Raw genomic sequence first — 16,750 nt, forward strand, 5'->3', positions numbered from 1 at the left:
GAAAAAGCGGGGGGCATCACGTTGCCTGATTTCAAGCTATACTGCTGTGATCACCAAGACAGCATGGTACTGGCACAAAAACAGGCACATAGACCAATGGAACAGAATACAGACTCCAGAAATGGACCCTCACCTCTATGGTCAACTGATCTTTGACAAAGCAGGAAAAGATATCCAATGGAAAAAAGACAGTCTCTTCAATAAATGGTGCTGGGAAAATTGAACAGCTATATACAGAAGAATGAAACTTGACCACTCTCTCACACCATACACAAAGATAAGTTCCAAATGGATGAAAGACCCCAATGCCAGACAGGAATCCATCAAAATCATAGAGGAGAACATAGGCTGTAACCTCTTCGACATCGGCCACAGCAACTTCTTTCATGACACGTCTCCAAAGGCAAGGGAAACAAAAGCAAAAATGAAGTTTTGGGACTTCATCAAGATAAAAAGCTTATGCACAGCAAAGGAAACAGTCAACAAAACAAAGAGGCAATCCATGGAATGGGAGAAGATATTTGCAAATGACACTACAGATAAAAGGCTGGTATCCAAGATCTATAAAGAACTTCTCAAACTCAATACCCAAGAAACAATCAAATAAAAAATGGGGAGAAGACATAAACAGACACTTTTCCAATGAAGATATACAAATGGCTAACAGATACATGAAAAAATGTTCAACATCATTAGCCATCAGGGAAATTCAAATCAAAACCACATTGAGATACCACCTTATAGCAGTAAGAATGGCAAAAATTGACAAGGCAAGAAACAACAAATGTTGGAGAGGATGTGGAGAAAGGGGAACCCTCTTACACTGATGGCAGGAATGCAAGTTGGTACAGCCACTATGGAAAACAGTGTGGAGGGCCCTCAAAAAGTAGAGCTACCCTATGACCCAGCAATTGCACTGCTAGGTATTTACCCCAAAGATACAGACGTAGTGAAAAGAAGGGCCACATGCACCCCAATGTTCATAGCAGCATTGTCCACAATAGCCAAACTGTGGAAGGAGCTGAGATGCCCTTCAACAGACGAATGGATAAAGAAGATATGGTCCATATATACAATGGAATATTACTCAGCCATCAGAAAGAACGATTACCCAACATTTGCATCAACATAAACGGGACTGGAGGAGATTATGCTAAGTGAAATAAGTCAAGCAGAGAAAGACAATTATCATATGGTTTCACTCATTTGTGGAACATAAGGAATAGCAGGGAGATCGTTATGAGAAGGAAGGGAAAAATGAAGGGAGGGTAAACAGAAGGGGTAATGAACCACGAGAGACTATGGACTCCGGGAAACAAACTGAGGGTTTTAGAGGGGAGGGGGGTGGGGGGATGGGCTAGCCCAGCGAAGGGTAGTAAGGAGGGCACGTACTGCAAGGAGCAGTGGGTGTTATAGGCAAACAATGAATCCTGGAACACTGCATCAAAAACTAAGGATGTACTACTGTATGGTGACTAACATAATTAAAAAAAAATACCGCATGGTTAGTTGATAAGGCGGAGCTAGGGTTTGAGAGGACTGACTTCCATTGGAAAGAACTTCTATTGTGGGTAAAATGCTGTCAAATGGCATAACATGCTAGAGTCAATCGATGTGGCAAACTTCACTGTTGTCTTATTTTAAGAAACTGCCTTGTATGTGAACTATACTTCAATAATAAAATTACGAAATAACTTACCATGGTGAGCATAGCATAATGTGCAGAACTGCTGAATCACTGTTGTACACCTGAAAATAATATAAACACTGCATGTCAATTATATTTCAATAATAAGAAGAAAAATTGCCACAGCCACTCCAACCTTCGGCAACCGCCTTGTTCAGTCAGCAGCCGTCAGCACTGAGGCAAGACCCTTCACTAGCAAAAACATTATGAATTGCTAAAAACTCAGATGATGGTTAGAATTTTTTAGCAATAAAGTACACTTTGATTACGGTATGCACATTGTTTTTTAGACCATGCCGTTGCACACTGAAGACTGTAGTATGCTACAAACATAACTTGTTTTGGTAAACATGATTTTTATATGCACTAGGAAATACAAAAATTCATTCAACTTGCTTTATTGTGGTATTTGCTGTATTGTGGTAGTCTGGAACCAAACCCACAATATCTGCAAGGAATGTCTGGTAAGAAGATTTTACATAGGGGCGCCTGGGTGGCACAGCGGTTAAGCGTCTGCCTTTGGCTCAGGGCGTGATCCCGGCGTTCTGGGATCGAGTCCCACATCAGGCTCCTCCACTATGAGCCTGCTTCTCCCTCTCCCACTCCCCCTGCTTGTGTTCCCTCTCTCACTGGCTGTCTCTCTCTCTGTCAAATAAATAAATGAAATCTTAAAAAAAAAAAAAAAGATTTTACATAAAAATCTGAGTTTCCAGTTTCTTCTGAAAACCCAGGAGCTTCACTGGGTTTGTCATACCACATGACAGACATCAGGTGAAGCTAAGAAGAAACCGCCCTCTTCAGACACAGCATGTGCTCTACACCTCACCGTGGTCCCCCACCACTCCTCACTGCCTCACCCCCAGCTCTCTTCACTCATTCAGTTCACTTGGCTGACTCCCACAGCCACTGGATCTTGTAACTTCTGTTACAAAAGCTTAAACAGTACTACTTTAATCTTGCTTATATATAACGTTTGCTTCTCACACACACTTTAATATTAATACATCCAGCAAAGGAGAACTTAAGCCAGGAATCTGTGTGAATCACCAGAAATTTCAAATCAGTTAAGTCCAAGATGAGGCATGACTTCAAATACCTTGCCTGCCTTAACACGGACATCCTATAACAGATTGGAAAGATTGGTATTGTGATCCATGTCCCTTCCCCATCTTTCCCTNTAGAAGTATAGAGAACTCACTAGAATTTAGTACTACTAAAGGAATAAGAGCATAAGGGGGGATCTGGTCATTATTTGTTGAGACTATTTCAGGGCATCCCAAGGATAGTCTTAAAAAGAGACACATAATAGGGGCGCCTGGGTGGCTTGGTTGGTTAAGTGTCCGACTCTTGATTTCAGCTCTGGTCTTGGGGTCCTGGGATCGAGCCCTGCGTTGGGCTCCCTGCTCAGCAGTCTGCTTGTCTCTCTCTCTCTCTCTCAAATAACTCTTAAAAAAAAAAAAGAAAGACACATAATAGAAGGCTGGTCAAATCCTATTAACATATTTACTTCTATAGTGAAAATAAGGAAATTGGGCTGATGGGTCAGATGCTGATCATAAAGCCACATTTACTGAGCAGCCCGGGTGTGTGCCTGGCTTTGCAGACAGCGGACCAGAGTGTTTCAGAGCTTAACTCTGAAGTTAGAGGTGGGTTCCCATCTTGACTATGCCCCTGGCTAGCTGAGTAACCTTGGGCAAGTGATCTAAGCCTCTGAGCTTCAGCTTCTCCATCTGTAAGATGGAAGTCACACTACCCGTCCCACAGGGTGAAGACTGAACAAGATGTGATGTAGTTAGCATAGCACCTGACATGTAGGAAGTACTCAGCGATTATGACCCATTAGTTTTTAGTTTAATCCTCCTAACAGCCCTGCTAGATAGGTAGTGATATTGCCATTTTACATAAGAGGAAAGGTGACATGTGACGACCATGCTGCTGGTAATAAGAAAGCTGAATTCTGTATGACTTTAAAGCTCATGTTCTTTCCACTACACTTTGCTTCCCGTTTTAATTGAATGCCTATTATTGGAGAACCCCTCAAGACATTTTTCTGGTAGGATCCAATTTATCTAGATACACTTGCATGTGCCCCAGGGAAGCTCCTGTAGTAATGGTCAACTAGACACTCTGCTTGTGTTTTTTAACACAGAGAACCCCTGTCCTACCACACCTAACACAAATTTTCAGAATCAGAATGTCAGGGGGTGAAGGCACATGCATTTTAAAAACAACGCCCTGGATGATCTCTGTGGGACAGTGCTCTCATTAGGAACACTATGTACTTGGGACATTTCTGCCCCCACCAACCCCCACCCCTCACCTCTCCATCACCTGCTGTTAAATCTGTTCATTTTCTACCTTGGGTCTTTCTCCATTTATTTGGCTATTTTCCTGCCAGGAGATTGGCATCTGCCCCCCCCCCCCACTGAGATAGCATTTTACCAAACTATAGCCCTTGGCCCACAGCAAACTCCTGTATGGTTGTGGCAGAAAGAAGCAAGAGGTGGTACCTATCTTCTGGGTGACCGGCTCTGGGAAAAGAAAGAGGGAAGACTGAGTTACCATGCATTAAAGGCCTGGGGGGGGGGGTGGAATTTCCAGAGAAGGCCACTTTGGTGGGGGTCCTGTGTTTGGGAGACCTGTGTCCTATGAGATCTGACTGAGCTCTTTCTGCCTTCTCTCTGTCCTAGGCTCTGGAAGAAGATCTGAACCAGAAGAAGCGAGAGCAGGAGATGTTCTTCAAAATGAATGAGGAGACAGAATGCCTGAACCCTACCACCCCAAATAAGGCCACCAAGTTCTTCCCCTACAGCTCTGTGGATACTCCTTAACAGCCAGCTGGGGCTGTGGCTGGCAGGCTGGTGGGCCTTGCCCACCCGCTCTCTGTGAACAAGTAACTCAGGACCCCCTTCCCTCTTGCTTCCATGCCAACTTGAATCCAGCCCCTTGCCTTGTGCTACCCCAGCTGTGCCCAACAGACCCATCCCAGTGTTCCTTAATTCTCGCTCACTTATGGAGGGGCGAGGTTTTATTATGTGTTGCCTGATCCTAATGTATGTCCTCTTTGAGCCCCACATCTCTTCAGGTTGTCAGTGATCTGGGCTACTAGTGGGGTCAGGGTCCAGGAGGAATGGTGTTCCGCAGCCTTGGGGCCCTCCTGTTTGCCAAAACACCGGTTTTGCTGTCTGTGGGCAGAAAGTGCTGCCGCTGGTTACAATGAGTTTGTCCATATTGTGATTCTTGCTGGCTTTTCAGCCATTCCTTGTATTATCAGACAAAAACCATGGCTCTTAGCAGCCATTTTGGTTCCTAGTGAAGCCTACCCTGCAGCTAGCTGCTCACAGGGTGCCCTCATCCTTCCAGTAGCCCCCGATTTGCTTTTCTCTTGAGACAAGACCATATCTACAACAGCAGGATGAAGGAGAGCCTGAACTGCTCATTCTGCTGGTCTTGGGTGTTTCGTGCCATCATGTGCCCCCCGCCCCACCGGCACACATATACATACACATGCACAGGGCTTGGCCGCCCTGGCATTCCCCAGGCTTGCCTCTGCCCTAGGCCTCTTGTGCCAGGTGGGTTGAAACGTATTCCCTGCCTGAGCCGGTGCCGCTGAGCATGTGTAGGTGAAGCCACTGGTGTGAAGTGTGCTGCGTGCTGGCATAAATGGTACGGGCTGGACTGCCAGTCCGTGATTCCCTTTGGCCCCCACACAGGCTCCTGTGTTCAGGGATAAATTCCTCACCACACTAGACTGTGCCTAGGCTGTTGCTGTCGCACACGTGCCCATCGTATCTGCAGGTGATATGGGAAGGCTGTTTCCCTCTGCCTCTCCTAGCAGGAGTCTGGCCTTACACTTGAGACACAGGCTGGTGGTCACTGGGATTTCTGTTGAGGAAGAAAAAGCATCAAGGAGAAATACAGTGCTTCCTGCACCCACCAACACAGTGGATGCAAAGGTTCTGTATCTCAGATGGAATCCTGGGCCTTTGGGTTACTCGGCTGGCCTCCTACAGATTCTGATTCCCACAGACTGCAGGATGTAGATAACCCAGTAAAAGTCATGCTCAAACAGGCATTCGGTTTATCTACAAAGAAAACTTTGTTCACTTTGATTTCTAACTTGAAACAAATATAAATGGCTTCTACAGGAAGGTACCTGCTTTAAATAAATGAAACTGAAGGTGATTTTGAGGAATCACGGATGATATATTAAGTCTGGGTACCGTTTTGCTGTTGATGGAGTGGCAGACATTCCAGGGAGGACTTTTTCCTTCACTCCTAAACGTTTAAGATTTGATGCTTAGTCCTAAAGCAATTCTCTTGAAGTTTTGTTGGCGCTGGTTAGAACTGGATCTTGGGGAGGGAGGGTAGCCACTCAACAAGAAGGGACTCATGGTTCCCAAGGCTCCTGTATGCAGTGAAGATGCTCTGGGGGTTGTGGGAAGGCAGGGGTCCTCTTAAGTTAGTGAACATTTCAGCTTGCCTGCTTCAGTATTTGACCCAGATGGGACAGTTTTCTGGTCTCACACATATGAGACAAGGGAAACCATTGTCCTCTTTTATTCCTTTTGGTGCATAGGTGCTGGGAAAATGTGAACTAGCAGCAGTGTAGTTACAGAACATTGACCGAGTTCCACCAGACAAGGCCAGCACTGGCAAATGGTCCCGCAGGGCTGATTCTGGCTTTCTTTACAATATTGCCTTTTGCAGCCTGGGGTGTGAGAGTGAGTATGTAGGTGAAATGCTAGTTTCATGGTTCAGATGAAAGTCTTTGACCATTCCCCTATTTGGCCTGTCATTCACATGACTCCTTGAATCTTGTTCAAGGAGTTGCTGCTTCCCTGTTCAGTGCTGCCCGAGGCCTGATAGGTCCTCTGTCCTTTCTGGATGGGGGCTGGTTGGGTCCTCCAGCCTCATGATGGAGCCGGTGTGCATGCCCATCAGTGAGAAGGCCCACACAGTATTCCTCATGCCCTCTGCTGATGTTTCCTCTGTAAGGGACAGATGGAACTGTTTCTCATTTTCAGTCCGTTTTTGGCAGAGTAAATATAACTAACTTATATTTTCCCTTTATAAAGGATAGAAGTTATTTTTATGTCATTTCAAAACTTTATACAAAACTTTTGTAAAATGTTCTCTGCAAAATTTAACTGCAAGAATGTAAATATGCTTCTAATAAAATAACAAGGTGAGAGACTGCGTTTGTGGTTGTTCTCTTTGATCGGGTGGAAGCAGCAGGGCAGACTTACCCACATTTGTCAGGCGAGAAAGGTTCACTATCTTCTGTGAGTCACACAGCCAGTCAGACTTCGGGGTGGGTTTCTGTTTTGTAAGAAGTTATGTGTGTGCATGTGCACGCGTGTGCGTGCGTGCGTGTGCGTGCGTGTTCCACAGACATTTAATAACATTAACATTCTTATTTAACATCAAACATTTGACCCCCAGCAGTTTTCACGTTAACTTATTAAGTCCTTTTAACAACCTGTGAGGAAAACCTCGTCATTCCTATTTTATAGATGAGGAAATGGACACGGGGCAAGGGGAAGTTTGGGCCAAACTTCACAACACTGGTAAATGATGCCTATGGAATTCAAACTTAAGACTTTCTAGAGACACTGTCTACACCACACCTCCTCTTCCACTCTCAGCTGCCCATTACACTCAGAATCACACAGACACTTTACTAGCCGCTGTATTTAAAAGCATTTTTCTGCCATGCCTCTGAAACCCCATTCAGGGGTTCCTTACCTGGGGTCCACACACCTCCCCTATCACCAACAAGAATTCAAGGTGTCTTTGACCTGGATGGGAAAAGATTTGGTGGGGTGCCTGGATGGCTCAGTCGGTTAAGTGTCTGCCTTTGACTCAGGTCATGATCCCAGGGTCCTGGGATGGAGCCCTGCATCAGGCTCCTTGCTCAGCAGGGAGCCTGCTTCTCTCTCTCCCTCTGCCCCTCCCCCTGCTTGTGCTTATGCTGTTAAATAAAAATAAAACCTTTAAAAAAAAGACAGAAAACATTTGGTTTTTAGTTTGACTAACCTCTAACTGAAATTCAGTACTTCCTGTCTGTATGGATGGAGGTAGCCAACTCTAGGAGTATAAGCAGTCCCTGTGACTGTCAGCAATAGAAATCATAGATTTCATCTCACAAGAGAGCTGTGCAGACATCTCAAAATTCTGTTCATCACTTTGAAATAACAGTAGTTATTAGACCAATCACTAGATCCTGTTATTTAAGACTGAGAGGTATCACATTACATATACATACATATCACATCTATAAGCAATATATATGTTTTCTAACATTTTGATACCTATTTTTCATTATGATTGCTTTCACTTATAATCTATGTGCTTTATATTGTGCATCTGAAAATATTATTCTGAGAAGGGTTTTACATTATGGAATGCCTTGAAATTAAGAACCCCTACTCTCTCTGTAGCCCTGACCCTTGTCTGTCCTAGAAACCTACTAACCAGCAGGTGGCGGTCCACTGTCAGGGTGTCCCATAGGTCTGTGAACTCGGTGTGCTGGGAGGTGGGGGTGCAAGCAAACTAGTAGCTGGCACACCCCCCCATTAAGGGCCACAAGTGACTGGGGTTCCCAGGAAAAAGGTTTCATGAGATTGGTGAAGAAGATAATGCATCAGGGGATACATGGAACTTGAGAAATGAGATCATTCCATATGAACTGATCCATCTTATGTACCAAGTGCTAGAAATGCTGAAATGAATAAGACATTGACATTGCCTTCAAAATACTTGTCCTCCTGAGGAAACAGACCCAGAGAAGCAGTGTCTGTTCAGGGTGATGCAGCCTCAGAGAATCAGGGAAGAGCTCCCAGAGGCGGTGACGCTGAGTCTAGGAGGACAAACTACCATGTGTCAAAACACATTCAGGGACTGGGATATAAATGGGTTATAAGCCATGAGGTTGGAGAGGATAGGGCCAGACCTGCATGCCTGGGCTCAGACTGACCCTTATCAGCCCAAAGGCAGTAAGAAGTTTACTCAGGGGGGGCGCCTGGGTGGCACAGCGGTTAAGCGTCTGCCTTCGGCTCAGGGCGTGATCCCGGCATTATGGGATCGAGCCCCACATCGGGCTCCTCCACTGTGAGCCTGCTTCTTCCTCTCCCATTCCCCCTGCTTGCGTTCCCTCTCTCGCTGGCTGTCTCTATCTCTGTCGAATAAATAAATAAAATCTTTAAAAAAAAAAAAAAGTTTACTCAGGGGAAGGACAGCTGAAATAATGACTGTAACAACTCAACAGACCTGCTGAGGACAGAGATAATGATGACGATGAAGGGAATAATGGCCCACAAAGGCTGGAGGCTTTAGGAAGGAACGAAGAGATTGCAGGCTCCATAAGGGCAGGGAATAAGACTCCAGCTGATTCTTGAACACTACTGCACAGACAGGAGACTGAACACACCCCTGGTCTTTCTGTGAAAGAGGTGCATATGTTTGTCCTGGAGCTTGGGCCTGAGGCACATCTAGAGGCCTATGGAGGTGCTCTCAGGGAATGTAGACTGGGGGACACCACTTTGTAGTACTCTCCCTCTGCCTTGCTCCAGCTCTCCAGTATCTTCCAGAAAGGAGAATATACACTTGTCTGGAGTAATGTCATCTATGGAACACATCCAGATCACCTGGTCTGGTGGCCAGCAGAGTTCATGCTTGTGGTCCCACAGTCCTATATGTATTTGCATACTCAAAAGCTGCTACCTGAAGGTCTGGTTTCCAATCAGCCTGAATCTAGGTGCTAAGATCCCCCACTTTAGGGCAGACAGAACTTGGCAAACCCCCAACAATGGCAGCTTTATATTAAAAAATAAGACAGGCTGCTTGGAAAATCATAAAGGTTCAAGAGACTACCAAGAGCTAGACAAGGCTAAACAATAATATTCATCTCTTAAACAAGGCCACTCCTTTAAGACTGGAAGAGGTGGCTGCTTAACACACAGAAACAAACACAGAGTCAAGCAAAATCAGGAAACAGAGGAATATGTTCTAAACAAAAGAATATAGATAAAACAGAAAAAAACCGTAATGAAATGTGTAAGTAATTTACCTGATGAAGAGTTCAAAGTAATGGTTATAAAGATGCTCGCCCAATTTGGGAGAAGATTGGATAAACACAGTGAGAACTTTAACAAATGGATAGAAAATACAAGAAAGTACCAAATAAGAAGTCACAGAGCTGAAGAATACAATAATTCAACTGAAAAATACACTACAGGGGCTCAACAGCAGACCAAATGAAGCAGAAAAAAGATGAGTGAACTCAAACACAGAGGAGTGGAACTCCCCAGTCAGAGCAGCAAAAAGCAAAAAAAAGAATTTTAAAGAGTGAAGATAGCTTACGGGATTTATAGGACAACATCAAATGGACTAACATTTGCATTATAGAGGTCCCAGAAAGAGGAGAGAGAAAGGGGCAGAAATTTTTCTTGAAGAAATAAACTTCCCTAACCTGGGGAAAGAAATGGACATCCAGATCCAGGAAGCCCAGAGAGTTCCAAAGAAGATAAACTCAAAATGACCCACACCAAGACACATTATAATTAATATGTCAAAAGTTTAAGACGAGAGGAATCTCAAAAGCAGCAAGAGAAAAACTTGTTAGGCACAAAGGAACCCCTATTAGACTACCAGTTGATTTTCTGCAGAAACGATGGAGGCCAGAGGGAGTGGCATGATATATTCATGGAGCGAGTGGCATGATATANTTACAGTGTAGGGAAAAAAACCTTCCAACCAAGAATACTCTACTTATTAGTTATTTAGAATTGAAGGAGAGCTAGTTTTTTAGATGAGCAAGGCTAAAGGAATTCATCATCATTAACCTAACCTTAGAAGAAATGCTAAATGTACTTTTTAGATTGACAAGAAAGGATGCCAATTAGTAACAAGAAAACATGAAAGAATAGATCTCACCTGACAGGTAAATATATAGTAAAGGTAGTAGATTAAATACTTGTAAAACTAGTAGGATGGTTAAAGAATAAGCAGTAAAAATAACCATAACTACAATAATTAGTCAAGTGATATACAAGATAAATGTAAAATTGTGACAACAAAAAAATAAAACATAGGCTGGGGAGAGTAAAAACACACAACTTTAAAATGCATTCAAACTTGAGTTGTTATAAATTTAAAACAGACTGTTATGAATATAGATTGTTCTAGTAAACCTCATGGTAACCACAAAGCAAATACCTATAGTAGGTACACAGAAGATAGTAAGTAAGGAACCCGAGCATACCACTAAATGACGTCATTAAGCCAAAAGGAAGACAGCAAGAGAAGAAGAAAGGAAGAGACAGAAACTGCAAAACAACCAGGAAACAATGAACAAAATGACAATAGGTACATACCTATCAATAATTACTTTAAGTATAAAAGGACTAAATTCTCCAATCAAAAGACAGAGAGTAGCTGAATGGATAAAAACAACAAAACCCATCTACATGGTACCTATAAGACATTCACTTCATATGTAAGGACACACACAGACTGAAAATAAAAGGGATAAAAAAGGATGTTCTACACAAATGGAAACCAAAATAAAATTGGGGTAGCTACACTTAAAAAATATATATATATACACACACACACACACACACATATATATACACATATATAGTGTTTATATGTGTGTGTGTGTGTGTGTGTGTGTGTGTGAGTCTGCTTCTCCCTCTGCCCCTCCCCCTGCTTGTGCTCACTCTGTGTCTTTCAAATAAATAAAATCTTTAAAAAAAACCACTTTAAAACAAAGATTGTAATAAGAGACAAGGACATGACATAATGATAAAGGACTCAATTCAACAAAAAGATGTAACTTTTGTAAATCTTTATGCACCCAACACAGGAGCACTAAAACATATAAAGGAAATATTAGCATAACTAAAGGGAGGGGCATCTGGGTGGCTCAGTCGGTTAAGTGTCTTACTCTTGATTTCGGCTCAGGTCATGATCTCAGGGTTGTGAGATCAAGGCCTGCATCAGGCTCCACGCTGGGTGTGGAGTCTGCTTAAGATCCTCTCTTCCTCTGCCCTTCAATAAATAAATAGAAAAAACAAAACAAAACCAAAAAAACATACCAAAGGGAGAAATAGCAAATTGTGATAGTAGGGGACATTAATGTACCATTTACATCAATGGATAGATCATCCAGACAGAAACTCAATAAAGAAACATCAGGCTTAAATAACATGTTAGACCATAAAGATTTAATAGATATACACACAGGGGCGCCTGGGTGGCCCAGTCGTTAAGCGTCTGCCTTCGGCTCAGGGCGTGATCCCACCGTTATGGGATCAAGCCCCACATCAGGCTTCTCAGCTAAGAGCCTGCTTCTTCCTCTCTCGCTCCCCCTGCTTGTGTTCCCTATCTCGCTGGCTGTCTCTATCTCTGTCGAATAAATAAATAAATAAAATCTTAAAAAAAAATAGATATACACACAATATTTCATCCAAAAGCAATAGACAGTGCATTCTTCTCAAGCACACATAGAACGTTCTTCAGGCTAGATCGTAGCTTAGTCCACAAAACAAGTCAATAAATTAAGGAGACTGAAATCATATCAAGCATCTTTTCCAACTGCAATGATATGGAACTAGAAATCAATTACAAGAAGAAAACTGCAAAATTCACCACTATGTGGAGATCACACCACATGCTACTGAACACCAATGGGTCAAAGAAAAAAATCAAAAGAGAAATTAAAAAAAAATACCTTGAGACTAATGAAAATACAACATCCCCAAATTTATGGGATGCAATAAAAGTAGTTCTAAGAGGGTAGTTCATACTAATAAAGGCCTCTATCAAGAAACAAGAAAGATCTCAAATAAGTGACCTAACTTGACATCTCAAGGAACTAGAAAAAGAAGAGCCCAAAGTTAGTAGAGGGTAGGATATAACAAAGATCAGAGAACAAATAAATGAAAGAGAAACTAAAAAGTCAATAGAAAAGACCAAACTAAGCTTGAAAAGGTAAAAATGGCAAACCAACCAGGCTTAGACTCATCAAGAAAAAAAGAAAAGCGTTCAAATAAAATAAAAAATGAAAAAGGAGACATTACTGATACCACAGAAACACAAACACCATCAAACTGGACAACCTAAAAGGAAAAATTCCCAGAAACACACAACCTTAGAAGACTGAATCATGAAGAAATAGGAGGTCTGAATATATCAATTAGAATAAGGAGACTGAATCACCATAAAAAACCTCCCAACAAATGAAAGTCCAGGACCAGATGGCTTCACTGGTGAATTCTAACCATCCTAAGAATTAATACCAATCAATCCCAAACTCTTCTGAAAAACAGAAGAGGAGGGAAATTCCAAACTCATGGATGAGGATCTTGTGTATTTTTTTTTAAGATTGTATTTATTTATTTGAGAGAGAGAGAGAGGGAAAGCACGAGACAGGGAGTGTGCACTTGAGAGAGCACAAACTGGGAGGAGGGGCAGAGGGAGAGGGAGAAGCAGACTCCCCGCTGAGCAGGGAACCCTCCACAAGGCTTGATCCCAGGACCTTGGGATCAAGACGTGAGCCAAAGGCAGACGCTTAACCAGCTGAGCCACCCAGGCGCCCTGGATCTTGTGTACTTGTGGAAAATGAGTGAACTTTCAGATAATTTGGAATTGTAGTGGCCCCCTTGGAGGAAACTTTAACTTAAGATAAATACACCTTAAACAACACCCTTGAAAAGGGAGGATCAAAACTCTCAGAGATAATGGAATGCATTCTTTGACTGGTATGTAGAAGCTTCTAAAAGGCAAAACGACTCCAAAAATAGCTTCTGCAGAAGAATCCTTACAGCAAGCAAACTTTAGTAAAAAAAACTTTGGCCATCTAACCAGGCAACCTTAACTTAGTCTCTCTGCCAAATACATTTCTGGATCCACCTAATCTTTTGAGTTCTTTATTACTGTACCCGAGACATAGCAAAAATTTTAAGGTGAAAATATAAGATCTCTGTGTGTGTCTGTACGCTTATGTATATCTATGTGTGTATATGTGATATTTTTAAAAGAGTTCTATTTAACTGGCTAAAAGTGAAAGAAACACTTGTATAAATTAACTATTCCTAAAATTCAGAAATACATAACCTAAACCAAATGTTTTCCAAGTTCACATGATGTGGGATAATCTTTGATAAACAGAAAGTAGTTTAAGTTTGTCGGTTTAATAAATATAGGCATGTATTCAGAATTATCAACATAAATGTAATGCAAGCATGCAATTTTTCTATCTGGGTTTACCAGTCAAATAAGCTCATGCTATATTTCTGTTGCAAAATTTGTCAAGAAGAAAAAATGATGGTTAGCAGTTTCATGTCTAATCTAAGCATAATTGTTAAAAACAAGTAATTTAAATACACTTAAATAAAAGTTTACATAAAGTTAAACTATATAATGAATATTCATTGAATATGAATAGGTCATTCTCAAATAAGATAATATACTGAGATACTGATAGCTAAACATGTTTATCTACTTTTGGCCTGAAACTTCACTTCATTTCATTTCAAGTAGGCTCCATGTCCACTGTGGAGCCCAACGCAGTCACAACCCTCAGATCAAGACCTGAGCTGAAATCAAGAGTCAGACACTTAACCGACTAAGCCACCCAGGTGCCCCTACTTTTGGCTTTTTAATTTTTAAAGAGACTAAAGATATGTGAGTCTATTAATATTGCCACATTGAAAAATTATACTACAAAAAACATGTCTCTAAAAACTGTACGTTTCTTTTTTTTTTTTTTTTAAGATTTTATTTATTTGACAGAGAGAGACAGCCAGCGAGAGAGGGAACACAAGCAGGGGGAGTGGGAGAGGAAGAAGCAGGTTCCTAGGGGAGGAGCCTGATGTGGGGCTTGATCCCAGAACGCCGGGATCACGCCCTGAGCCGAAGGCAGACGCTTAACCGCTGTGCCACCCAGGCGCCCCTAAAAACTGTACGTTTCTATAACTATGTATTTATAAGTTTGCTAGTCTACTATGGGGTGCTAGTGTATGAAACACAGTTCACAACTGCCTGTGCCTTAGTTTTCACTGGAAGGTAAAGATCACTAATAGTTAAAACTTACAATCAATATGTAAAAATAAACCTCCTAGAAACAGTAAAAGTAAAAGGAAGCAATTCTGTATACAAAATGTGGGAAGAAAATCAGGTGTATTTACGTGCATAGTATGCAAAGAATATAGGATGTGTTTTCATAATGAAAAAAGAGAGTACTGTTGTCTAAGGTAAAATGACTGGCTGTTCCAGAATAGGAAAGTAAAAAGAGTGGGATAGAGCCTAAATGGAAATAGAAAGTTGCAGAACGTATGCAGAAAAGATATTTTATGTTGTGAGGTCAAAGCTGGGTAAAATTGAATAGATTTACCGTAAGGGTTTTTATTTTTGATTTTAAAAAAAGATTTATTTATTTTAGAGAGAATGAGCAAGTGTGCATGTAAGTGGGGGGAGGGGCAGAGGGAGAGAGAATCTCAAGCAGACTCCCCACTGTGCATGGAGCCTGATGCAGGGCTCGATCCCACAACCCTGATATCATGACCTGAGCCAAAATCAAGAGTCGGATGCTTAACCTACTGAGTCACAAAGGCACCCCTAAGGGTTTTTAAAAATAAGCTTTAATATATAATGTATTTATATAAAACTATAACTTAATTTCCTTTCATCTGCTAAAAGGACAAAGTTTTCTTGGACTATTTATCTGCTCTTGATAAGATTATGAAAGGTTTTTCTTTGCTTTTTAAGTAATCTGCCTAGAAAACAAAGATTCTATGCTTTATCAAAATAATTTTCTGTGGTTCATGTTGTCTTTATCATGCTTTTGGTTACTTAAAAAAAACGGAGTCTTCTCTATTAAAAGAGCTGTTTTTTTTTAAACAAATATATGACTTTCTATTTTTGCCTTTGAAATCTTTTAATTGTCACTTTGGTTGAATGGATAACTAAGTATTGTTTCACAGTGAATTGCTATCCTATATGATCAAAGGTTTTAAATCTTTTGACTTTTTAAAAAATTTTATTTATTATTACTTTTTAGAGAGGGGGAAGGGCAGAGAGAGAGGAGAGAGAATCTCAAGCAGGCTCCATGCTCAGTGTGGAGCCTGATGTGGGGCTTAATCTCACAACCGGGAGATCAAGACCTGAGTAAACCAAGAGTTGGATGCTTAACTGACTGAGCCACCCTGATGCCCCAAATCTTTTGACATTCTTAACAAATTTCGGCAAATCATACTCTGAATAAAGTCTTCTTGACCTTGAACTAACTGGGGATTTTCCTGAAGAACCCTGAAAAATCTCAAAAGTTGTGTTCTCTGTGTAAAAAAGAAATATTACTTAGGCTTATTTGATATGTTAAACTTCATGGGAAATACTGTCGAATAAAAAGTAATGCTCAATCTTCTTAGATTATATTCATATGGTTATATGATATTTAAAAAAAATATTTTACTTATTTGAGAGAGTGAGAGAGAGAGCATGAACAAGGGGAGGGGCAGAGGGAGATACAGACTCCTCGTGGAGCAGGGAGCCCAATGTGGGGCTCGACCCCAGCACTCCAGAATCATGACCTGAGCCAAAGGCAGATGCTTAACAGACCCAGCCACCCAGATGCCCCTGGTTATATGTTATTAATATAGGGGCGCCTGGGTGGCTCAGTCGGTTAATCGTCTGCCTTTGGCTCAGGTAATGATCCAAGGGTCCTGGGATCGAGCCCTGCATCAGGCTCCCTGCTCTGCTGGGGGGGGAGGGCTGCTTCTCCCTCTCCCTCTGCCTCCCGCTCCTCCTGCTTGTGTTCTGTCAAATAAATAAACAAAATCTTTTTTAAAAAAAGTATATATTCTTTTTTTTTTTTTTATAATGATTTTTTATTATATTATGTTAGTCACCATACAGTACATCCCCGGTTTTCGATGTAAGGCTCGATGATTCATTAGTTGTGTATAACACCCAGCGCACCATGCAATATGTGCCCTCCTTACTACCCATCACCAGTCTATCCCATTCCCCCACCCCCCTCCCCTCTGTAGCCCTCAG

At 41.8% G+C, this 16,750-nt stretch overlaps 1 protein-coding gene and 1 long non-coding RNA gene across 3 annotated transcripts in view; one reads left to right on the forward strand and one right to left on the reverse strand.

The window, feature by feature from the left end:
• Positions 1-6,881, forward strand: part of STK10 (serine/threonine kinase 10) — a 127,335-nt gene extending 120,454 nt beyond the window's left edge. The window contains exon 19 of the mRNA XM_040630293.1: positions 4,378-6,881. Coding sequence (XP_040486227.1) covers positions 4,378-4,518 — 141 coding nt within the window. The 3' untranslated portion in view covers positions 4,519-6,881. The remainder of the gene's footprint in view (positions 1-4,377) is intronic.
• The window catches only part of LOC121102747, a 70,728-nt gene that overhangs the window by 19,695 nt on the left and 34,283 nt on the right, over positions 1-16,750 (reverse strand). For both annotated transcript variants that reach the window (XR_005834829.1, XR_005834828.1), the window contains exon 3: positions 1,700-1,749. This is a non-coding gene — a long non-coding RNA (uncharacterized LOC121102747). The remainder of the gene's footprint in view (positions 1-1,699; positions 1,750-16,750) is intronic.

Source organism: Ursus maritimus, unplaced genomic scaffold, assembly GCF_017311325.1.
Source record: "Ursus maritimus isolate PB19 unplaced genomic scaffold, ASM1731132v1 scaffold_15, whole genome shotgun sequence".
Classification (NCBI taxonomy): domain Eukaryota; kingdom Metazoa; phylum Chordata; class Mammalia; order Carnivora; family Ursidae; genus Ursus; species Ursus maritimus.